Source organism: Haemorhous mexicanus, chromosome 10, assembly GCF_027477595.1.
Source record: "Haemorhous mexicanus isolate bHaeMex1 chromosome 10, bHaeMex1.pri, whole genome shotgun sequence".
Taxonomy (NCBI): Eukaryota; Metazoa; Chordata; class Aves; order Passeriformes; family Fringillidae; genus Haemorhous; species Haemorhous mexicanus.
Genome location: NC_082350.1, coordinates 11,947,854 through 11,974,133, shown reverse-complemented (window position 1 = coordinate 11,974,133; position 26,280 = coordinate 11,947,854). Strand labels below are relative to the sequence as shown.

General features: G+C 40.3%; 1 protein-coding gene across 4 annotated transcripts in view; it reads left to right on the top strand.

The window, feature by feature from the left end:
• TFDP2 (transcription factor Dp-2) overlaps positions 1-17,148 on the top strand; it is a 55,788-nt gene extending 38,640 nt beyond the window's left edge. For all 4 annotated transcript variants that reach the window (XM_059855374.1, XM_059855376.1, XM_059855375.1 and 1 more), the window contains 3 exons: positions 3,041-3,207; positions 8,550-8,655; positions 9,563-17,148. In XM_059855374.1, the coding sequence (XP_059711357.1) occupies positions 3,041-3,207; positions 8,550-8,655; positions 9,563-9,731 (442 nt within the window). In that variant the 3' untranslated portion in view covers positions 9,732-17,148. The remainder of the gene's footprint in view (positions 1-3,040; positions 3,208-8,549; positions 8,656-9,562) is intronic.
• Positions 17,149-26,280: the final 9,132 nt, after the last annotated feature.

The following is a 26,280-nucleotide window of genomic DNA, read 5'->3' as shown; positions in this document are numbered from 1 at the left end:
AAAGTGAGCACACCAAAATGATTATTGTTGATACTTAATTTATATAACTCAGCTGTGGTAGTATGTCACCTGGAGGTCATTAAGTTACAACCCAAATTAAGCCAGCTTTCCACTTGGGTTATTATTTGACCAACTAATTAGTGGCAGCAGTAATAGGTAAACAGTGCCAGAAAGTGCCCCATTTTAACCACTGTTACACTGATCTGCTAAATAAGGCAGTTAGCAAAGGTGGTGACTTGGTTTGGAGTATTCCCAGTCTGTTAATTGGAGAGTATTTCTGCTGCCTGACTCCATCACTGGTCAACTTGAGGGCTTGCTCTGCACTTTAAAGGGCTTCCATTTTCCTTTCTTCTCCAGATAACATTGATGTAAAGTACTGATGTTAGTAAGTCCAATGAAGAGCCAAGCTCACAGTATTAGCTACTCAAAATTGTATTTACAGAGGAACTTCTACAGGAAAGTAATTGCTTGGAAATGTTGTACATATAAGGGTGATATAGTATGAGCAGGAAAATAGGTGTGTGTCCTCTAAGTGTGTTCCTATGCCAGAACAACCAGAACAGAGTAAAATGTCTCAAAAATAAATTTTAAAAAAAAAAAAAAAAAAAAAGAGAGAGAAGTTATTGGGCAAGTTTTGTTTAGGGTTTGAGAAGGTGAGAAGGTAGATGGGTGCCAAGCAGCATGCTGGGAATGGCATTTCTGAAGTTGGAGTAGGAAAAGCAAAGTCTTCAGGTAAAAAGGAAGTAGTTAAGAACTAATTTTAAAGATGAGGCACCTGAAAAAGTAAGTCCCATTTAAACAGGAAAAATTTATTTAGAGTATATGGTGTTTCTGTATAAATGCTGCTGGTCCTAGGAAAAAAAAAGTAGCCAGAATACCTTGTTTTAAACAAGCATTCAGATACAATAGATGTATCAGAACATCTCTAAGGGGAAATGCAGAAGATTTTGGACAGCACTGGAGATACAATGCTGTATATTAGCAAGAACATGTAGGAAGTGGCCTCTTGTACCCTTACAGGAAGAACTGCCTGTAGCAGCAGAAAATCCAGATCAAAATCACGGGTGATCAAATTTGCACTTACTATGGGAAAGGGGCTGGAAGTGTACCCAAACTTTGCATACACAGTATTAATAGCTTCTGGACCTGGCTTGTAGTACTGAATAATAACATGGTAGCCCAGCAGATAATTCCTGTGAGAACAAAAGTTGATTTCTCAGTAGCAGCTAAAATCACGCTGGGAATTACTAGGAAAACCAGCAAGGACTACAGTGTAAAGCTAGATGCATATAGTGCTTTATATCTGGAATACTACTCACTCTCATGTTCTTGGAAAAAGTATGGCATAACCAGGAGGGCAGCAAGAAGGACTGAGGCTATGGAAGGGCTTTGACAGAAGGAACAGATGGGCTCTTTGGCCTAGAAAGGAGAGGACAGTGGATTCCCAGGTGTCTCAAAAGTCATGAGTGATATGGTGAACGTGTATAGAGAATAGCTGCACACAGTTCCTTATTAAATTGAGAGACATTAAGAGAAGAAACCAGGTGATGACAAAAAGAAGGTTTTTGTAACACTCTGTGCAAGTAGTAATTTGATTTTGTTCATGCTAAAAGTTTACATAAGTTCAGAAGGGGGGGTCATGTCAAGTGCCAGAAAGAAAATCCTCAAAAAGCTGTTAACAGCAAAATAGAATAAGTGCAGGGATTTCCTGTATCAGTGACTGCAGGCTGCTAGAAACTAAACTGGAAAAATACTGAAGACTGTAAATTTCTCAGTTTGGAAACTTGCTAGGAAAGGAAAATAATATCCAGTATTTGGCCACAGCACATGGGAGAAAAATTGCAGAGCTATCAATAAATGCAGCTTTTGATCCTGTGCCATAAATTGGAATTCAGTTATGAGACAGTAATTGGAGTTTGCTGGTAGTAGCTTGGTATGACACCAAGCTGTGCCAGTTTAGGCAGCAGCAATGTAATTGTACTGGTTGAAATTAAAATGACACATCTTATTTTCCCTCTTAATCTGATTATGCTGAAATAAATAAAGGTACATAAACAGTAGGTTTAACAAGTAATATTGTATGAGTCACAGAAGAAATGCTGTGTGTAATTTACAGTTACACCCAGCACAAAACATTAGATTACCAATTAAAAATTCTGTGTATAAACTCAAGAGCTGTAAAGCTTCCAAGTTTCCTGGTTCAGGTATAAGAAAATAAGTATTAGAAAACAAGAAAATTGACATGTGACATGAGCTTGGAGAGATAATGGAAGACCCACCAGTGAGTTACCTTTTAAAGACTATCTCACAGATGAGATGCTTTTCTAAAGATAAAGGTTTTGTCAGTAGGAAAGGAGGTACTGGGAACTAAGCCTTATTTTACAGACCAGAACTGTCCAGGCTTTTAATACCTGTGATAACAGTGTACGGCCAGCCTAAATGTCCCTGCATTTCTTAAAGCTGTCTGAAGTTTTAATCTCAATTTCCACTTTTATATGCAGTTAAAAACATTTTGCAGCAGAAACAGTGGGTTGTGAACACACAAGACTCTGAACAGACTGCTTTTCTAGCTGCATCCAAAGAAGCAAAATTATACCAAAGTAAATAGGTCAGTTCACAGGAGGAGTGTTGCACATTAGAACAGAAAGTGAAATGTAAAAGCAGAAAAAGAAAATAGTTGTTTTGGTGACAGGGCTTCAGGTGACCTTACTGGCTTTAGTGCAAGTGAAGGTTCATGTTTAATTAAGGCCTCCCTCTTCCCCTTTGAATCTACTTAATGAGGTAGAAAATTTTAAACTTTGCTCCTGCACTGGTGAAGTTACTTTAATTGAGAATGTGCCATTTTAAACCTGTAGGCATGCCAGTCACAGAAAAGAGAAAGCATTTCTTGCACTTCTCTTTCCTTAAGGACCCTTTACAGAAAACCAGGACTCCAGATGCTTACCTTAGTACATGCCAAAACCACCAGAGAAAGAATAGGCAAGAAGAGCACAGCTGTGCTCTTTTCAGAACCATCTCACTTTTAATTTTTTACATGCAGATTTGAATACCTCTTTAATTTCGATAATACTTTTGAGATTCATGATGACAGCGAGGTGCTGAAGAGAATGGGAATGTCCTTTGGGCTTGAAGCAGGCAAATGCTCAGCTGAGGACCTGAGAACTGCAAAATCACTGGTGCCAAAAGCTTTAGAAGGCTACATCACAGGTAAGTTAAATATTGTTCCTGATCAAATCCATAACCTTACTTAACTGAAGCAAATTTAATTATATTAACTTACATATGTAAATTTCAGTGTTTGTGGGACTTAGGAGGGTTGGTACATGAACCAGTTGTTTTGCTGTTAATTTTGGAAGGTTTATCTTAGTTGTCCTGTTGATTTAATGCACACAGATTTATAACAGTGTGATGTGCAAGCTGCATTATGAAGAAATTATTTCTTAAATAACTAAGCTGACACCAAGAACAAATTTTTATGTGTTAGTATTAATTTTGAGTCACTGAGTGTATGGAGGAGCAAACTGGAAGAAGGCGGCTCTTCCCAAGCTGAGGAAAAGGAAAGAAAAAGAGCACCTTGAACTGGTGTAATCCCTCAGGAGCTAGCAGGTGCCACCTGAGAACTAAGCTTCTCTAAGTGAAGGCAGTCCAAAGACTTCAGGACAGGTGTCCCAGGCAGGGGCTTTTACCTCCCCTGTTTGAACAGGCTGTGCAATACTGGAACTCCTTCAGTCCAGCACTGGACTAGAGCTGCCACAATGTGCTGTCACTTCCTATAGTTACTGTCAGTGTGTCCTTCTTGCTGCACCACAGCTTTAATTTAGCCCAGCATTTTCTCAAGTTTCTGGAGGGACTTTATCTGTAAAGGAAGTTTTACCCAATTAATGTGTACAGACCTTTGTTTTTGAGGAAAGGGAATATAGCTCTTGCCCTGACTTCTCTACTGCTATACAGAAATGAGAATTCAGTTACATGCAATCAATGTAGTACACTTTAAATGGCTTAACATTTCAAACTACATCAGATGTGCTTATGTTTATTAACAATTATCTGTATTTTCTGGGTTCTCTTGTCCTGTGGGTTTTAAAACTAAGATTTCCTATTTTATTTTTGGTCAGTTTTGAAATTGCACCTGAAGTCTTTATAAAATGGCATTCACAACAAAAAGAGAAGTTGAAAGAAATCTTGATGTGTTCCTCACAGGTTCATTCAACTCAACATTATGTATCAGCATGTGATTTATCAGCAGTGTAAAAAAGGGGAAGGGAGCTGAACCCATGTCTATTAATAGTTTTGCAATGTTGAAGTTACTTAATTGCTCCCAAGTGTCAAGGATCAAATTAAAATTTCTTTTTCATTTTAAGCCTGCATTAATTTACCTCCAGAGAACAGGGTTTCCTTACATTTGCAAAAAACCCTGTGTCATGACACTGTTTACTGAGTACTTCCCTAGTAGCAAACCAGCAGCCTGGAACCTGTATAGAGTTTTAATCATAGGAAATGCATTGATTTTATTTTTTACTCAAAATCATTAAGGCAAGTAATGTACTCTTCATACATAGGTTACATTCAGCTGTTTCAGTCTCTGTAAAAGTTAGCTCAGAAGTATTCCTAGTAGTATATATATTAAAAAAAAAGTACTTTAATTTACATACCAGTACTAATTTTAAATGTTTATTCTATCTGTTCCTTATTACATAATTGTGCTACACAAATCTACAATTAAGAGAATGAATTGCATAGTGGTGGTTTCTAATTGCATTAAGTTACCAATAAAGGAAACATTTAAATGTTTTGCACAGTATTTGAAAAGCCAGCATTTACCTGATTACATTTTTTTTATCTTCCCATTTTAACCTTGGGAGCCTTTAGACATTTTCTTGCACAGCAAGAGTAGGGAAATAGAAGGGTCATCACTGGTTTCTAGAATTCATGGTTACTTCTACATTGTCATGATGGCTCTTCCAAGGACAATGGCTTCAGTTACTACTATACAGGAAAGGCAGATCCAGGTCTCTTATTTATTCACTGAGTAAATATATTGCAATCAAGATTCATTATGATCCCAGTAGCTGACTCTATGGACAACTGCTCCAGAAGCCAGTTCTGTTCTAATATGTCCAAATAGGTGAATTATTTCCTGTACAATGCTAGTTTGACCTTAGCCTGGACATTTTTCAGATAATTCCTGACTTCTAAACACTAACAATAGTTTGTACTATAATCCTTACCAGTAGGACTAGAGAAGCAGTTGGAAGAATCCTAAGTGTAAACCAATTCAACTAAAGAAATTAACTTGACGAAAAATGTTGGACCATCTCAGCTTTGAAAAGCAGTAACTTTCTATTTGCAATGAACAGCCACATAAATTGCTTGGAACTGTTGAACAGATGATGTGCACATCAAAGCTTTACTGGTGGATTTTCTTTTGAAGAGGATTGTGTGAATTAGGCCATTCTTCAAGTGCCCAAATTTCATAAAAGTTGCATCTTCTAGGTTTGCTCATTTCACCATGTTTTAGTAAATAAATGTATTTTTGTAATATGCATTTTAAATACTACATTGGTGTGATCCCCAGGTACGACTGCCACTGAAATCAGCAGAAGCTAAGGCATATTGACCTGCTAGAGAAAAAGATTCTGTGTATCTTACATTATTTTTGTAACACACTTTTCTGTTGCTTGACTGTCATAACTGACAATGTATAAAACATGACACTTGCACCAGCTTAAGAGGACATGCCAAGGGCACAATCCTGATTATACATTCCTGCCCATTTCTGCATTTTGACCCAGGTGCTTTCCCGTGTGCTCTCCCTGAGCTGGTTCCTGGTACAAAAGTGCAGGCTTTGTCTGGCAGATGAGATTGCATCAATTAAACAAGTAGAACTGTGTAGCAAAGGGCTCCAACCAGAACAGCTCAAGTGGAAAGGTGGGAGTGAGGTTGCTGGGTGAGCAGAAATACTCCACTGCCTGGGACAAGCATGAGCTCGTAGAACAGCAGCCAGAGTAACATCTCTCTTTTCTGGGCTGTGCACTTCCTACTGGCACTTAACACAAAACCAAGTCCCACCTTTGCTGGTTGAGTTGTGACTACTAGAAAAAATAAGACATCTCACCTTATGTATCCCACACTTAAGGCAGTAAGCAAAGTGGTGCAGTTTAGGACTTGGTTTTTTAACCTGTGTGAAGAAGCACTCTGCTGTTAACCTGTGTAATTATCCATGACTGGAAAATGGGCTGGAGATGGAACTAAAGAGCTAAAGAGCGAAGAGCACCCACTGCCAGAGCAAGTTTGTTCAGATGTCAAGAACATTCCCATGCAACATTTGTACATTAACTGCTAAAGCTATTGAGGGTATTGCTTTAGAGCCCTCTCAAATAAAGTATAAATTTCTACCAAGTGTATCTGCTACAAGATACAGTATATAACAATGCCACTACTTGATTGGACTGCACCACCTTGGGAAGGTTTATTCAAATTGCTTTTCCTGGTTTTAAGTGCAGCTGTTAGCAATTGATCTACACTGCCAGAAGAAATAAGTGTTTTCATTGTAGGCACACTTCTGTTTTGACAGACTTTACCATACTGGAAATGGCTTCAACTCCCCATCTTTCACAAACTTCTTATCCCTAGCTCCTCAGAGCCCACTGGAAAACTGAAATATATTATTGAAATATATATTATATTTAGAAATATAAGGCAATAAAAATTCAAGGCAGGGATATGCTTTTATGAACCACCTTTCTGCCATGCTTCTACTTTGTTCTTCAAAAAGAAAACTAATGAGCTATTATCCAGAAATGTTTATAAACCACAAGATTACTAGCAGTGTCTTGTTATTCTTCTGAAATTTTAAACATGTACACACAGGTACACTCCTTCAAAATACCAGGGAACAACAGTGTGGTACAGCTCTATTAGTCTAAATACACTGCAGTCATTCCAAATGGTTTAGCCTCCTCCTGCACAGACAGGAGGAAGCCGTGAGAACATGTTCTCTGTAACATGAAACCTGCATTTAGGGCAATCTTGATGAAAGACATCAAGCTCCATCCACATTTAACTGTTCTCATCTATTCTGTCCTCACACATCACCCTAAAACTGCCATTTATCAATGTCTGCTATTGTGTTCCAAGGATTGCTGCCAGCAACACCACCCTTGCTAGCCTCGCTTTGTATCATGACATTTAAATACCTTGCTGCAACAGCTTTCCACAGCACAAATCAAGGTAGCCTGTGGATGGTCAGCCAATTTACATGGCTGCATCAACCTGGATAAAACAGTCCCTGTGCTAGGCAGCACTGCCAAGTCTAGAGGAACCAAAGCTTGACAAGGACACAGGACAAATGAGAATGTGTATGTAACAAACACAGTTATTTCTCTTACCTGCTGTTATAGAACAACTCTAGATAATTATAAGTTGTACAGTCCCAGTTACTGCAACTGTGCTGTCTAAAACAGAGGCTTGGTTAGGTATTGAATTTAACAGTAAGTTAACTCTAACTTCTGATTCAATGCATCCAGCTGGAACCAGATGCAAGTACCATGGGAAAAAACTAGACAGTCTTGGTAACTTTGTCTTGATGTTAACTTTGTGTGGAGATAGAATTTGGGCAGGTGAACAGAAATGCCTTATCTAAGAAACAAATTAGAAACACACAAAAAAAAAAATTCCATAAATGTAATTCGGTCAGTAGACTTGGTTTGGTGATTCTCTTGGCAGAAATGTGCATAACAGGAAAAAACTGACAGGCATAACTTGTTAGGAAATTTGAAAACAAGTATTGTGGGCGTTGTAAGTAACCTCTTCACGTGTCTCAGGGGGCTTTTAACAAACTACCTGAAGAAACTTGGCATTATTGCCAGACCATTTTAATGGTCCTAACGCCCCCATTTCCTATCCCTAGGGAGGAGAGTGCCTTTCATGTCTCATGTAGAGTGTACAACAGGCTCTCTCCTCCATTCTTGGCACCAGCCCTTTGCCATGGTCTGTGCATGCCCACAGCTGCTGACCAGCTCTGGCTGCGGGCAGAGTGGGTGAGGAGGCTGCCCCACAGCCAGCCATGAAAGCACCAGGCTGAAACTGCCTTTGGCCACCAGAACACTCAGCAACACAGAGACTGCCTGGGTGGCTTTACTGCACTATCTCAAACCCAAATAAATACAATTCCTTCGTACCTTCACCAAGTGGAGCAGCCAAGGCACTTGGAGCTGTCCAGGTATTTCACAGGGTCAGGCTGTGGCAGTAAGTTTCCATGAAGGACTCCAGAACTCATTTCAGATACCTGTGATTGCATACAGTCACCAGCCAGGTGAATCTTCTTCAGACAGAGGGAAAAGCTGAGTGCAAGGCTTAAGCGAATCCACAAGCACAGGATATAATTTCATCTTGATTAAACAGGACACATGTACAGTATAAAACTCAAGCTACTGGTACCTTCTAAACTAAATTAAGGGATCCTAACTGCAAAGAGAATGCAAAGTTTAAAATTGTAAAAGAAAGAAAAAACATAAGTAACTATCATAAATAGTTATGCTTTCTTCTAGATATGTCTGCGGGATTTTCATGGATAAACCAAGGGTTAATTTCAAGTTCAGCACAAGCAGTTTCCCATTTCGAGGCAGCTGGAAGCACTTATGATGCTAAATCAAGGTAAATAAAATCATTTTTTATTCAAGAATAGTTATATATGCTTGTGGTACTTTAGTAACCTTGCTATTTCATACCATTTGCATGCAGGAATTGAGAAATTATCATGGCTGATTTTGATAGTGAAAAAGTCTCTGTCTTCCTTGAAGAAAAATTATGTTTGAAAGGTCAAATCAACATGCTTTGAACATTGAACATACCAGCTATTTTGTACCTATGTTTCATAAGAATAGAATCACTTTCAAGCCCCTTTTCCTGATTAACCCTAAATTCCTGCCTGGGCATGGACTACAGATAGATAATTACATGTGGATAAAAGCCTGGTAATATTTCTGAAGAATGCATAAGAATGCCTGCTCTTTAAATGCACTGCTATTTCAGCTCTCATGAAAGAAGTTTAGTTCACACAACTTAATGAGAATTTAAAATTAAAAACCAACAACCAAACAAAAAACCACCATGCACAAAACCCCAACCTTAAATACATCTCAGCAGCCAGACTTTACTTGGAGGTTACCTGTACCATAAAAAATGGAAATAGGGATTATTATAGGGACTATTATTTTGGAGCAGGCTCTTTCTCATAGCATTTAACAGCTTCATTTTATATTGCAAACATTCCTGTGTATTAATGAAACTGTGATGGATTTCCTTTTTTTTTTTCCTTCAGCTTAAGCAATTCTACTAGTTGATTATGAAAAAAAAGGAAGTCACCCAATATTCTTTTTTATGCAATTTTCCAATGTTTTATCAACTCTCCTAACTAATAGCTGTGTTTACTGTAACACTCTGGGATTCTTCCTTGTTGGTAGCATTTCTCTGACTAAAGGAAAAACTGAGGCCAAAAAGAAAAAAGCTTAAAACCTCATGAGAAGCCCTCTAAACTTGCCCCTTTCTGTTGTCTTGCTAGTGAGAATCCAGGGTTGTGTTTGGATGCTGAAGTGGCCTTAGCAACTGGGCAGCTGCTTGCCCCTAGCAGTCAGCAGTCCAGCAGTGCAGCATCCCGGGGGGAGACACCCTGCTCCTTCAACGAGGAAGATGAAGAGGATGAAGATGAGGATTCTTCCTCCCCAGAATGAGGACAGTGGAAAATGGAATATACAAAATGCTGCTCAAATATTCTTAAGGGGAGTTCCTGTTTGGATTTTACTGGTTTCTTGCCTTGGTTTGCACTGCATTTGGTGAACCAAAATGGAAACTTCAAAACAAGTTTATCCGTAGCTGAAATTGAAGAATTGTGTAACTGAACACAGAGTGACATGCAGATACAGAGCAAAGTGGGTTTTATAAACTATAAATGAGGAAAAGAACAAAGTCCCTGGAGATTGGGCAAAGTAAACCTTAAGATCAACTTTTCCATTTTGGGACTCAATTCTCTGTCTTCCCCTTGTCTTTTTCAGATGGAGAAGAAAACAGTCAGCCAGTAAAAGCTGACTCTTGTAATGTCTTTTGGCTGTGCTGCCTTTAGAGAAAGGGGGAGAGAGCACACAGCACACACCAATGTGCTAAAATCATTATTTAAAACTATCTTGTATGAAAGTGGTTATAGGGAAAAGGGGCTGTTAAAATGTTTGCTTTTTTTCTGTTCAACTTGCTGTATAGAAGATTCTTAAAGTAATATAAATTGCAAGTGATTAAATGAATCTTGAAATAGTTTATATCCATTTTAGATACTCTAAAAGTAACAAGAAGCATTAGTATAAAAGGTTCATACGTTCATTTATATTGCAGGCCTAATTTATTATAAGTGATTATTCTTAGCCATTATTAAACAGTCAGGAAAAAACCCAGTATTCTCTGCACCAGCTTTTTTCAAGGAAAATAAGTAAAAAAACTGTATTTTCTAGATTACAGCGTATTCAGTGTAGCTTCTCCTTTATTGTTCTAACTTTATATAATCCCTTTGATATTAGAGCATGCCTTGTTTTTTTAAAAAAGGCCTCCCACCATGTTAAGGATCTCAGGCAGTGTGTTTTCAAGGCGGTCCTTTCAAATTTGGGTTTGGCAGGTCACATAACTTTAAAAGTCATAGGCTGAGGTTCTTAGGGGAAAAAAAAAAATTCAACAATACATCATTTCATGTTTTCCATTCTGGTCAGCTTGGATTCTGACAGACTTTCTTATCAGCAACTTCAGTTGCACTCACCTTGATGCACCTTTGAAAGTTGTATCAAACCATGTTAAATAGTCTGTGGCTCAAGTTACCCAACACATATCCCATGTGAACTGTTAAACTTAGACTTGCTGCAGGAGGCTGTGTTTTCTATAGCTAACATCAAATCCAACCATAAAGACCTTTAAAAAAACCAAAATCTTGAATATCAATGCAAAATACACTGTAAATGTACTCTTCCCATGGTGTTCCAGTGACCAGGACTTAGCCTAGCTCTAAGTTAACTATTTTTCAGGAGGTAAATCTTTCCAGTTTTTCCACTGTCTGCAGGGGGTTGCCCTGTGTCTCAGCTGTCTGAGGCAGCTGTCCTGGCTCTGTTCCTGCCCTGGGGGATGAGGCAGCTTGTGCTGCTGCTCACCTGAGCAATGGCAGCAGCTACCCCTGGGCTGCTGGCAGCATCCTCTCACAGCCTGGGCTGTGTCCACATCATCTTCTACAGCCAAACCTGCACTCACTCAGGCCAGCAAGATCCAAAAACACCAAGCCTGAGCTACAGAGAGAAAATGAGGCTCCAGCTCAAGAGCTGCCAGGCCGTGTGCAGGAATTAGCCCAGAGCTGGCTGCTCACAGGACAGGTAAAACTGTGAAGTGTAGACAAGCCCCACCCGCATGTTTCCATTACAAACGGAAGCATCCAGATAGAAACTTCTCACAGATAGTTCAAACTCCTGCTCCTGAGGAGTACCTGAGGGCAGCACCAGTACTAGCTATGGCTCTTGACTGAGCTGTCTGTTTTACCCAAATGAATAGCAAATGCACAAACTAAAATGCCTGCTATGGTACTCACCCTTGGGGCAAGACTGTTCAGACCATCCTGTGCTCATGGCTCAGAGGCAACAGCAGACTGAGGGCTTTATACCCCCTCACTTCCACCAAATCTGTAACACTACCTCCATACCAGAAAAGCTTTACAGATACAAAAAAATATTCTTGCTGAGAGAGTCAGTGCATTGAGCCAAGTGGCTCACTTTTGAGATGGGGGGAGAAGGGAACAGGTACTTCACATATATTACTATGGAATTGTCAGCTTCATGATTGACATTTCATTTAAACAGATCATCACTTTCATTCTTAAAAAAACCAATGCTTCTTCAAAATTGCCCTGTCAGTAAGCTTTCATTGGAAAGGACAGATCAAAGGTAACTTATATATGCATGAGCCTAAGGAATCCTTTAAGAGGGAGGGAAATATCTTCCAAGGTAGTTACACCACCCTCTCCCCAACAATACATTAGGAACACATTTAACTTTACACTTTTTTCACACTTTCCACTCAAGATCGGTATAAAAAGAAAAAACAGCAAAACACTAAACAGTTCTTAAAGAGCAGCACTTTGAACTATAAGAACCTGGCAATAAAAGGCTTCTGGCCCAGAAATGGAATGTATTTTATTAGCAGTCAGTCTGCTTTACAGGGGGAGGATTTTCAGTGACACCTTTCCTCCACTGATGTCTGTGCCCTTCAGAGCTGCAGCCTGCACAGCTGCTCACTTTCTGGTAAACATCAAACTATCAAATTTAAAGATAAAAAATATGGGCACGCATAACATTTATTTGACAGTTGAACCAAGCCTTCAAAAGTTATTTTTCCTGGACTAGTTGAATACAAAGGACAAAACAAGTTAGAACATTTAGAAGAGACTTCAAAAGTAAATTCTTTCCTTGGGCTTTGTGCCAAGTACCAGTTGAGGATGAAGCTCAACTAAAGCACTGCAGTCTTGTGGTCACACTGAAGTCTGAGAACTAGGAGAATTTGGGGCCTGATCCAGCACAATCACCTGTGTATGATCTCAGGCAAACTTTTTCAATCATTTCTGGTGATCTTAACTGCCATATTTTAAAAAGACACAAAAACCACAAACCAAAACAGGTAAATGCAAGACCTCACCAAAGGCAGCTGCTGCAGTTGTGAGTAAGAAGGGGTTTGAGAATATTAACAAACCACAGAGCTCTCACTGAGCTCATGGCAGTGCTTAGGCTCAGCTGCTTCCATACACAGGCCCTCCCTCCTGCTGAGAGCCAGCAAACACTTTCCACAGTAAAATGGTGATGACCAAGACTGGTTTTCCCATTTTCTATTCAGTTCCATCATCATCTCCTGTCTCATGCAATACCCCTGACATTCACTGACAGGAATCAAGCAGCAACTGGTACTAGGTCATACTTCGTATAAGAAAAAGTTAACACTTAAATTTTCATGCAACTTATATTTAAGATAAATTTAAGTGATGTTTCTGTGTCTTGGAACACTCTCTCGGTTATACATTCAGGAGGCACTTGACTGCAAGCAATATTATGCTGTATGTAAATGCCTTTATAGCTATTGTGCACTAAACAACTTTATTTCTGGTCTAACTTTGTGGTGCTTGAAAAATCTAAATTTGATTTAGAAAAGCTTGTCAGCTCCACTATCTAGGTGAAAAACTATGAGTGGAAGACAGCATTTTTCTATTATGTGGAAATATAACATAATGTTTGTGGATTTTGGCATTTAAAATTGTATTAAAGTGCACCAGTCTTTACATTTCCACACTGGAATTAATGCCAACAATCCACCTAATCTCAGAAAGTGTGTGTATCTAGCAAATAAGACCAGTTCACCTGAAGGTATGACTTAAACTAACACCATAAACCCAGTAAAAGCCCTGCTGTACGTGTTTCCATTTTGGTTAAGGGGTTTTAATTTTTAAACTACAGCTTGCAAATACCCCTAAATCCTTTTGAGTAGCTAGAAATTGCTGAGGATACAGAATTCCCACAGAAGGGCTGTCAGCCTGAAGTAACATTATGTAAAAAGGCCTAATAGGCAAATTTTAATCCTTTTGTTTTTTTTTAAAGAAAAATGAGGCCGTCATGTTCATACATGAAATGATGCTTGAATTTAGAATTCCACAGTTAAGGTTTAAAAATTCAAGTGCTTTTATTTTTTTTACCAAATCCACCATTTTAATTCAAGAGTATAGATGAAACTTAACCACACTTGAACTCTGGGCAATACTCATTTTTGTAGTTAACTGGCCCTTTTCAGCTAAAAATAATCCAGGCAGTTGATGGTAAAAACTTTCCCTTCAGCAAGTTAAAGATGTTTGGGGTTTGGATTCATTTAAAATCAAAGCCAGCACCATAGGGTATGGTGTAGAGAAAACAAACCAAAGCAAGCTATCTTCTGCCTGACCCACCTCATTCATACCTTTTCATTCCAGGAATCTCTCAGGAACACCATTATATTAAATAACCAGATGTGGGGAAAGACTATGTGTGCTTTTTTAATTTGTGATTTAAAAAACTCTAGTAATAGCCATACTTTGAGGTGACATCCTTCTACTGCAGTTGGGTCACTGAGGCTGAAGGTGTCTCAGGTGCCTCTTGCAGCATTAGTCATGAACAGGGGAGAGAGAAGCCAAGGACCTGTTTATGGAAGTTTGTTTTTTAAAATGTGCCACTTGAATTCTGGCCTCTGTCTGCCAGCAATGCACGAATGATGTTGTGGACATCACACACCTACCTGAGCACACGGAGAGCTCTAAATACTTAATTTTCTGCTTGCAGGTGTTCACATAACCCAATCCTGATACCATAAAATGTCATGAAACTCAGTCCTTAGACTTAAAGTTCCCAAATCAGATTATCTCTTTCCTCTTTAACTGTTGGAATTTTGTCTGGTGAGTATTTTTAAGAGGCTGTAACTCCTCTCTCCCCAGTCCAGGTATATTGCCAAAAACTACTCATAACCAATGTTACTCCCATTTGTTCATTCCACCTGCCAAGGATTATTGTCCTTGCAAATCACTGCTGAGCTGCGTGTGCAAGAGCCCCTCAGCTCCTTCAATCTGAGTGCCTGAGGTGGCATCCATGGATCCCTCCCCAGCTGGCACTGACAGGGAGGGGAGGGAATGCTCATTCCAGCAGTCTGGCAGTAACAACTGAAAGGGCTGTTCCTCACAGCTGTATAGTCACTCTCCTTCAATACACCTGCCCTGTCTGCCTACCTAGAGACCAGACAAAACCAAAATGTTTTCTTTTCTGCTTCCATATTTTTAACGGTACCGAAGAATCCAACATTTAGGATATCCACCTAAACTGCAGAACACCAAAAATCCTTGCTCAAAATTGGTCAGAAGTAACATCTGAGATTTCACTATCCAAATCCCAAGGGAAAGGCTCCTACTTAGGACCAATATGGAGCAAATAAATACTTTTGCATTTCTCTAAGAAGAAAAGCAGACTGACCTGGGTCAGGTCAGTATCTTTAACAGAGCCATGATAATTCCAAGCAGACACAGGAACCTCCCAGTAGCCCAAACTTGCATCTCTAAGATTCTTAGTCTTCTGTATTGGCTAGAAAAGTGCAGTCACTTAAATCTGATTTCTCTAAATGTCATTCTTAAGTACTCAACATTCTCCAGGCTTAGGTACTTTAGATATAAGGATAGCATAGGATAGCAGGATACAACAATGTCAAATTTAAACCCAGCTGTAGCTGCAAATCAAACTCATCTATGCAGAAACTTTCCGAGAAAAATTGAGTTGACTTTAGCCCATTCTCCTCTCCATGGTGAGTGAAACACTTGTCCCTCACACTGCCTGGTTCCTGTGCTGCCCATGCTGCCCACCCACAGGATCCAGGTAGCCAGAGAGGGAAGAACATCACATATATCCACAGCCCTTCCTGCTGACATTTTCAGGTCACATACAACTATTCTGAATGGCCACAAAAGTTAAAATTATCAGAAAAGGTAAAGTCCACAAAACCAGTATCCAGGCTTTTTGATGGGTTTGTTAAATTGCTATTTAACAATTAGTAAATTTGGTCATACTAATGCAGGGATTAAGTAGATCTCCCAGAATTTCCCCAGGAAGACACCAGCTGAATCACAACTCATCATACAAGTTTCTGAAACATTCCCTTGTCCTAAAGGCCATGCTGAATACATGAGAAATACTTCAGAGAAGCATATGCAAATGTTATGACACTGTATCTCACCTGGACCTACCTACTGTAAGAAAAAATGAATCCTACTTTGAACAAACCTGTAAGAAGTAGGATGTGAGCCTGTCCTTGTTTCTCAGGCCCTGACTGCAAACCATGCCCTTGCACCAAGGCACAAGCTTTGTGTTTGCATATCCCACTCAGCATCAGGAGAAACTGGCCAGCAGGCACAGGCAGTGTTTTACAGCAGGACTTGTTTGCTGGCACGTGGGGGATGATCTGGCAGTGGATGAGTCCTTGGCAAGGAGGATTGTTGCTGAATTCTGAATGCTGATGTGCCATCAGCCCATGTTCTGAAGGTGCTACAACATGCAGCAAGGGGTAGAAAAGGCAGGTCTGGCCTTCCTCCCCACCCTTACAGTAGCACTTTTTAATATCCACTATATTCTACATGGAAGTAATTGCAGAGACACTTCCTTTTTATATTTAAAATGCAGAAACCACTTGAAAGTCCATTAACTTTTAAATTAAACTTTTTTTTAAGAACAAGGCCAGTCATGGAGAAAGCTATTTAATAACCTCCAATGCTGAACTCAAAGCAGAGTTTTATAAACGTGGTGGGTGAAAAGAGACAAATCCAATTACAAGTATGCTAATTATATGGGATTTGAAGTTTAATTAATTTTTTTAATCTACTCATCTTGCTCTCCCAAGATGCGTATTGGCACAAAGTGTCACACAAACACTTTGGTGGAAACTTTTCTCCCTTTTCTTGTGCTAAGCTCTTGTATCTTCAGGAAAGCCCAAGTTTCCCATTCATCTTCATTTGCTGCATATTTTTGAATTCTCCATAGATTTCTCTCTTTCCAAATACCTATAAATTATGAACTAAAGTTTTATTTTTGCAGAAAGTCTGCTATTAAGCTATGCTGATTTTTTGTCCTGAACAAATAGTGTTAATTTCCACTACCACATTGTACGTGGCTAGGAGTAGTGAAAAAAAAATGTGGTAGTATTTTATGTGCTTTAAACACTGACAAAGATATAAAGAAAAGTGCATATACAAAGTTTTACTTTCCTAATAGGAACACTGGCATTAGCAAATAGTATATTTGAACCAATAGGAAATATTACTTTGTAGTAGCAAACACTTTGTAAATAAATACTTGTTATTTTTTTAATGGAAATTTTATAGAAGTTTTTTCTGTATACTCAATTGATCCCATGTTTACTGAAAATGCTGCAAGTGGGAATTGTACATTGTAAATGGGGGTGGGGAGCAGAGTTTGGCTGAGGTGAAAGCTGGGTATGCTTTGGAAAAGAACCACCAGTTTTCTGTGAACTGAAATGTAAACCTTAACTGTAGAAGAACTGAATAAAAGAATTTCAAGACAACAGGACCAAGCTTGTCTTTGAGAAGAACACTGCAGAGAAAAGGTTGCTCAAGGTTAACACTGCCAGTCTGTGCACCTCGTTAGGAAAACAAGGAACTGCCCTGCTTTACATGGGAAATATTGCACCCTCTGGTTATTGAAAACACCACAGTCTAGCAACTGCATCCTCCTTGGCTGGTCCTTCAGAGAAACATCCTATGTCCTTATCCAGGGAGAGGTGCTGGACTTCTGAAATGGTTACATTTTGATAACTCACAAAATGTTTAGGGATATTGTTGTCCCTATCCATTCAAGACACACACCTGATCTATAGCTAAGAGAAGGCCCAGAAACAGGGTGTTTTCCCCCAGTGTCATGATAGATCTATCCTGCTGAACACCCTTCAAACACCTACAGACTGTGAACATATATCCTTCCAAACACCATCCTATTTTGATAGCAAGAATCCAAATGACAAGAATTTAGGCAGCATTAGATGCAGTCCCTCTTCATCCTGTGTTGGTTTTCCAACTCTGCCAAACATGAAAACATCAAGTAATGTCACAGTGCTTGATTTTTTCCACATGCAGACAATACCCACAACTCACTATTTTTAATCTCAAACCAGCTAAAAGTAAAGGTTAAAGACAATAGCAGAAGACTTGCAAAACTGTAAGTTCATTCTTGAGTAATAAATAGAAACTCTACCACAAACTCCTTTCATCTAAAATGCAATGGCCTATTTGGGAAAGCATTTTCGCTAACAGATTTGGCAAATAACCACCTAAACACTCGTGCAAAGTCTTTTTTATGGGCAAGAAACACAACTGCAGAAATGAGAAGATGAGAGGGTATAGTCTTTATACCAGCAATAAAGATACTCAGGGCTTATTTATGCTTCTTATAAAAAAAAGTAAAAATCCTTACCTTCTTTTGTGTCAGTGCTCCATAGGTTGCTATCAGAATGACTCTGAAACATTAAGCTGATGGTGAACCTGGTTAGAATAAATACTCTCCTCTAAAGAATCCTTAGCTCTTTGTGCTACGTTTTCAGCTGGGGATCTCCTCCCCAAGAACCCAACAAAGCAACTGAGGAGATGTGAGAGCATAAAAGCCCATTTCATCTTTTCTAAGAAGTACTCAGCATGGATCTCTAAGAAGTCTGCAGATAGTGTTCTCTGAAATTACAAATACTTTTTGTTAGAGTTTCTCTGTCCAACCAGATACCATCATATAAACTAGTTTGTGTTTTTCTTCACCTAAGTAAATCTGTATGTTTCCTAAAATAAGGAATCAATGGTAACTGCTGCAGGATTAAGGTGCTCTGTGCTAATAATGGAAACATTAAGACAACAACAAATATTGTACTTGTTAAAAATAACAGTATTTAAAACTGTATCTTGTTGAATTCCACACATTCTGTTAGAAAGCAAAAATATCTGGAAACATTCAGGAAAACTAGAAAACCCCCGAATTTGTGTAGGTTTATTATTCATTAAACTCTGTCTCAACCCCAAGTGTAGGATAGGAGATAAATGTGAACAATACTTCATTGTCCAAGCGCCGTGTCACGAGTGCTGCCCTGAGCCGTGTGATCCGTGTAGGTTGGTAGCTCCTGAAGAGGCTCAGCTGTGCTGCACTGCCCGTCCTTCGCCTGCCGGGGGAGGGACCCGTCTGCTCTGGGGGTCCCACACAATACTGAATTCCTGTTCTGCTCCTTGCACTGGAGATCGTTCAGAAGGCTGAAAAACCTAATGTCACTGGGATTTCTTGCTGAACCACAGTTCAGGGGTAACAAAATAGAAGAATCTGTTCCTATATATGTCACAGAACTTCCCATCTGTCACAAAGGTTAAATCAAGTCCTAAATTGTTGAAGGCACTACTACCCACTAGTTCTTACAGCTGCCCCCTGGACAACTCATTGCAGGCTACGTTTTGTAACATTTCAGCAATCTCTCACCGGCCACTCAACTCACAGACCCATTAAAAAAATGAAAACCACTGTCCCAGGCAAAGCTGCACAGGAAGCAATAGAAAAGCCTACAACAATGAGATGACATCAAAAGGAAGAAATAAGCAAACAAAAGGCTTTGTGTTCTTCCAGCATAAGGCTGCAAACAGAGCTACAAAATGGCCAAATTGTCAAAGCACTTTTCTTGTACAAAACATGAAACCACACAGCCAGTCCCTTGGTTCAAATGACCTGTGCTAACTCAGGTTTTCATCATCCTGACATTGAAGTCCAGGTTATGTAGCAAAGACAATATTACATACAAATATTAATTCAATTAATCTGCCGCCATTAATTGAACATTATTTTTCAAATATTAAATAACAAAAATTACAATTAACGCCATATTACGTAAAAAGCAGCAAACTGTATTTTTACAGCAGCTGCTGGCATGAGCAAGAGTTATTTTTAATAAATAAGCACCAGACGGACATAAGTTTCTTGGCACATTTAAAAGTTAAAAAACGTTTCAAATGAGTAAACCCCAGGAAAATGTCCTAGCATTGACCTGTGTATAATTTAAGTCTCTGGCTCTGCAGAGTAAAATTAAAGCAGCAAGCAGAGCTCCCAGTAACAGGACTGGGAACAAGTTCCTGCAAGGAAAGGCAGGCTGGGAGCGCACCGCAGACAGCCCGCGGTGACTGCCCACACCGCACCCACCCTGCTCCGCGGTAAAGGTAAGAGTTATTTTTTAAGGGGGGTAAAAATGAAACCCGCGGAGCTTCCACAATTGCCAGCATGCTTTAAGGCCACACCTTAGTTAAGCATCAGAAAAAGAGGTATTTGCGTGTTTTGTTAAGAGGCAGTTCTTGTGCTTTAAATCTACTGTTTTGGGATGACAACTTCGACCAGGACACCTTTCCAAGAAACAGCATCCCTGTCTTGAGGACCCGGCCCGTATTTACCGAGTTCGCACGTCTGCCCCTGTGTGTTGCATTGCTGGGGGCACTGCGCTCCGGGCCCGCTCTGCGAAGGCTCAGCCGGCGCCGCTTTCCGCACTCACTGTCCTGCACAGTCGCCTCCCTCTCGCCCCGCCACCGCCCCGCGCAGCTTCCGCACGCGCTCCGGAGCGGGACCCCGCACCCAGCGCCTTCCCCTCCCCTGCTGCAGGGGCACGTCGGGCCGGGACTCGCCCCAGCACCCGCGGGGCCAAGCCCAGGCGGGCCGGCGGCCTTTGGCTCCGGTACCGCCGGGCACCGCACCCGCTCCGCCGCCGGCCCAGTGCGGCCGGCTGCCCCTGCCCTGGCCCTGCGCTGCCCGCCCGCCGCTCCGTGCCCGGAGGGGCCCGCGGTTCCTGCGCTGCCCGCCCGCCGCTCCGTGCCCGGAGGGGCCCGCGGTACCTGCGCTGCCCGCCCGCCGCTCCGTGCCCGGAGGGGCCCGCGGTAGCTGCGCTGCCCGCCCGCCGCTCCGTGCCCGGAGGGGCCCGCGGTTCCTGCGCTGCCCGCCCGCCGCTCCGTGCCCTGAGGGGCCCGCGGTTCCTGCGCTGCCCGCCCGCCGCTCCGTGCCCGGAGGGGCCCGCTCTCGCGCCCTGCCCTCACGGTAACGGCCCGCGCGCGCTCCGGGAACGCAGCGCCCCGCGCTCCTCCGCGGGCCCGGGGCGCTGGGAACCTGCGGGAACACCGCTGCTAAACCCACCTGTTTATAAATATTCCTGATTTCTGGAGAGTTTGGAATTAGCATCTTAACACTAAGATAACACTAACACATTACCATAAGCATGTATAATTAATACTAAATTAACCAAGTTGTAGAAAAAGCTGCTGTAAGTGTTGCTAGTAGGATGTAGGTTAACACAGCTGCTGGCTCTTTGCAATCGGGATGGCCAGGCTGATGAAAGTCTGGTGAAAGCCCAGGTTTTTATTGTTATTACTTTGAAACCTTCTCACCTTTTGATATTTTCTCATCATCTCATTAGCATGACTAAAGCCAAGTTCTAAACATTCTATCTAGGCTGAAAAACTTTTACTTAATGTTCTGCCAAGCTTCTACCTACCGTTTTCTGTCATCAGGCAATGCATTAATTCTATTGAATTAAGATTGGATGGGATAGGGCTGCTCTGTCTAGAGGGCGCTGCCAAATGACTGAGTCAACTGTATCAGAGCATTTATCAGACAACTATTTGTTGGCCCTCAAGCAGCAAAAGGAGGAGCAGAAGCTTTTGGATTGGCAGAGACCTGCTGAGGTTTGTACATTAACTGCAGACCCTTCCAGCACATCTAACTGTACAACTGAGTGTGTGTTCCTGAGATGGTTGGTATTGACCCATCTATTTATCTGTAGGAAATGGGTGATTGGCATGATGACAAATGGGCACATATACCACCAGAGATGCAACAATTCCAGGAAACAAAGCAGTCTTGGATGGTGACGATTTTTCAGAAATAACTGCAAATTCATTCATTTCAGGGAGGAGACTTATTGTGTTAAGTCTATTTCTTTCGTATTTCATCCCGTCTAAGCATACTGTAACTTTCTGAGGTGAAATATGTCGAGTATGTCACGTGTAGTTTACATGTTAGTTCTGCTTGACATTAAAACTTCGCACAGACCCCTGGGATGCCTTACTGCAAAAATATATAGCTGCAAAGAGTGGTTGCACAAAGTTAGAAAGGCCAGAAAACCATGTAAACAACCTAACAGTAGAGGCTTGAATTTCTGAATATAATCTTGCACCATCTAAAGTCAAAATAGAATATTGAAATGATTTTCATCTAATAATGAGCGTGGGGAAGAAAGAATCCAGATAGGATTTTTTTCATTTCAGGGAGGAGTGCCCATATTTCAAATCTTTGTAAAATGTATCACCAAGCAGTACATTTTCTAACTAATGAACCATTCAGAGTTAAAAATACACTGAACTAAAAGATAATTTAAAAATATAATAATAATTTTAAAATATAATTGCAGCCAAATATACCCCACTCTTGATTATTAATAGATATAACCCCCCCAACTGCGAGTTCTCTTGTTTCTATTCAACTGGTTAAACTTGTGTTAGAGTTTATATGAAAATATCAGTAGCAAAAAAACACACAAACCAATAAAACAGAAGACTGTCCTTTCCAGTGTTCAAATTCTTAAAAGATAAAAAACCTGAAAGTAAAATGTAGTGAAGTCCAAGGGCATGGAAAAAAAGTGGGCCAACAGACATTCCTAACCAAGTGGGTCTGGTTTCATGGGCACAGGATGCTCACACAGCAGAACAAGCAGGCACCCTGAGGAGTCACTAAGGTACTTCCAGAATTATTTTTACCTTCTCCATTGGCATGCTTTTGTAACTATATATAGGGGGTAAAATACTGCATGAACTGGATACCCAGGAATGTGCTAAAGCTCTGAGACTGCTATGGAAGAGGGAAAATGCACATGCTGTACTCTGCTCAGTGTTCCCTGGGCTTGGTGGTGTTAAACTGAACAGGAGAAACTGCAGAGACTTGTGCACTTAGCCCCACACTCCAGTGGCCCTTACTGATCACCAGCAACCAGTCAGTCAGTGGAAGAGCTGCTCGATTCTTGCCTTTACAGGAGTGGCAGTGTACTGTGTGCTGGGTTTGCTCTCAAGGAGCTCGGCCAGCAGGGGAACACAGAATGCATTTTGTGCGGTGCAGAAGGAGTTAAGGAGCCATGTGCCTTAGTTCCCTGCAGATAAGAACAATGTGAGCCCCCCTGACAAGCCAGGCAGGCAGCTCTGGCTCAGCAGATAGCAGGAACATGAACTGAAGGGGCAAAGACATCTCACAATTCCAACAGCCATTCATATCCTAGGGAGATTTCAGAGAGCTCTCTTGTCATGTTTTAAGCCATGGCTGCATTTCTCTTTGTCAGAGTGCATTTGCCAGTTGCACTGCTGAGTTTTCATATGCAAGTCAGCCTACAGCAGTTTCCAGTAATGGCATCTTATGCAATTTCTGACCTACTTTAACATTGGGGCATTTGGAAACATGAGATCCACTGCAGCATTCTGCTTGACAGTGGGACACTGCAGCAGGAAGCCCAAGTCTTTATAGACTAACACATGGATCCACTAAAACACAGGTGACAGACTGTAATTTTCAAAGTATTTGTCAAGCCATTAGCAGCATCCACATCAATCATCATCTGTATTATTTTACCTAGAGACTGTGCACATTATTTCAAAAAGATCATATGGCCAAGTCAGTAAGCTGTTCATAGGCACTGACCTGCATTGCTCTTTCTCGGCCCTTCTAGGCTGCACTTCCTGAAGAACACCTCAAATGAGAGCTCATGTGTATGACTGATGATAAAGCTTGACCTGGTTAGCAGTACAGGGATCCTCTCTCTTGGCACACCAGCCAGCTGTGTTCAGAAGAAAGCTCTACACATCCTCGAAAACTCCAGCAACCTCAGAGAACTATAAGTTTTATCAAAAGAGATCCTTGATACACTTTCATTAATTCCACTACCAAATGTGAACCTAACTACTAACAGGGACCTAACACTACTAAAGGAAAGAGAGTATATACAATAATTCCTACCATTAAATTAGAACTAAGCCTTAAATAAGAGAAGTAATAAGGAGAAATTTGGATTACTATCCCTTCCTTCTCCCCCATGAGAAACAGGACTCCAGACACATTTCACTGTGTGGAAATTTCAGATTTGTAATCTGATTAAGATGTCTGACCACAGTTGTTTGAGTGAGCCAGCAGACACTTGTCATTGCAAACTATGTTGAAGTTCAAGATCTATAGAGCAGTGTAGAACTTCAGAATAATGCTGAAAGGTTGGTTTTGTTTTTTTCCCTCCCCAAATTCTGTTATTAAGGGACGTTTTAAGCATGGTTGAAGCAAAGACCATACACACCATCCTGACTTTTCCCATGCAGATAAAACAATTAAGGCCAAATCCCATCCAGTATTATTGACCAACAGCTCCTTTACCTGGTTTCTTTAACAGACAGTTATCACTCTTGCCTGCCATTCCAGTCCAATTTGTAACCTTACTGCTACAGTGCCTCAATGATCTTTCTTTCACTGTTTACCTGCAATGCCTCAGCTTTAGGTGAGGCAATTACTACTACTGAAAACTACAAGCAATTTACTATACTCTAGCTTTGGGGTCAATTACTTTCTCTGTGAAATGAACGAGGTTTTATGTAATGCTGTTATTTACCCAATTCTTGTTTTGTATCCTTTAAGATAACTAAAAAAACATTAAGAGGTATTTCAGGCTTCACCTTTAGATTGATACATCCCCTTGAACCTCAGTGCAAACCCTTCTGTGCTATCAGTTTTAAAAAAAAGCTCCCTTATACCCAACAAGGAAGTTACTATGCAACTTGGAGGACAAAATAATGAACTGCTCTCAAAAGAAGGCAGAGCCATTGCTGCAACTTCTCTCAAGGGCACATTAAGATTTGTAATCTTATCTGTGGATTTGTTTTAAAGTAACATTTAAATCAATTGGTCTGAAATTTATGACCACTTTTAAGTAATATTTAAATCGAGCAATTTCTCCACATAAATTTATAGAGGAATTTGCAGAATTACAGATGTTGTGCTAATTATGTGCTAGACTCTCCTGAAAATCGAAAGGCAAAAGAAGCATTAAAAAAAGTTTGTTGTTAAGCAAAAACCCAATTCCTTACACTAAAACTCACTCAAGCTCTGATAGATTATGCTTTTTCACAAGAACACTTAAAATGTTATGAGAACTTGGTACTAAATAATATCCATTAAAATATTTATGGTGTTAAGTGCATCTGTCATATTTGTAATTAGGAGTGAAGTGGCAGTTTCTGAGGTTAGAATCTGCAGGCCAGCAGGTTTAAGAGAGACCTTGTTAGGGACAATAAACCCTGGAGGAGTTATCACTGTAGGGGCTCTCTTGTGTCAGAAAAATAGAAATAGCATAATATGCTCACAAGTCACATAACATTTGAGTACTGGAAGGACACATTTTTGTTCCATACAAGTGTAAAGCAAATTCAAAAGAAGATAATCCTCTCTAAAACACAATATGCACAGCTAAGTAAACTTTCTATACTTGAATATGAAGATTTTTTGTTCCAAATACATTGATAACCATGAGCTTTTTACGGGAATTGTTGCCAAATCCAGATTAAACTCTTAACATTTCCCTTCAGGTAATGCAAAATCAAGATTAGGCACTGCTTCCACAGCTCCATGCAATACTTACTGTTCAGACCACATAAAAGATTTAAGTACATGGTAGTGAACAAAACTTTGAAATTCCCTTTACTGGCTTCCTCAGGTGCTTGCCTGAGATTTGAAGAGACAAAAAAGTCTTACTTTTTGTCATGAATTATTACAGCTATTTGATCCAAACTACACAGTGACATTCAAATTTCTAGTAACCCTTGTGTTAATGATTTTCTGATAGCTCTGCTAATGATTTTACATTGAGAATCAGTCACCAAATTCACATACTTCAAACTGCAGCAACCTGAATTTTTGACTTAGCTTTTCCCCAACTGAGCTTTTTCTCTTAGTTCTTCCCCTTCTCATTTAAAGAGGAAGAAAACCTGCAGCCAGAGCATACAGAGGAACTCACTCTGATCTTCTATTTTAAAATGCTTGTAACAAGACAATCAGAGTTTTACATGTTTTAACTGAAGGGCAACTTCTGTTGCAGGACTACTCTTAAGTGAGGCCTCTATGATGGATGCTTTTTCTATAGCAACACTGACTATTCATAGTCAGGAAACTTTTAAGGTAAAAGAGGAGTCCCATTTTTGGTGTGTAACCAATACCTGTAACCAAACAAGCATCAGGACAAAGATTTAAGATGCCAAACAGCTGAGGATCAAAGTTACTACAGTGATTTATCCCCTCAGCACAGCTAATACAAGTAAAGCTTCCAATACAGAAGTGATGTTCTTCAAAAGCAAACTGGAAGGAAACCCCACGTGGTGTTACCTAAAAGAATCCTGCCCATTGTAGGTGAAGCTTTTTTCTATTCCCAGCAGGTACAGAACTAGATCTGACCTACAGGCAAAACTGAACAGTAATTTCTGAACATATTTATGCCTTGCATATTGTATTAATGCAATGCAAAAATAAAAAAATCTGTCTAAATGATTTATCATGATAGATGACATTAACAGAATGTTTTTTTTTCCCTAAGGAAAAAACCACTAGTTTCCAGGTACACTAACAC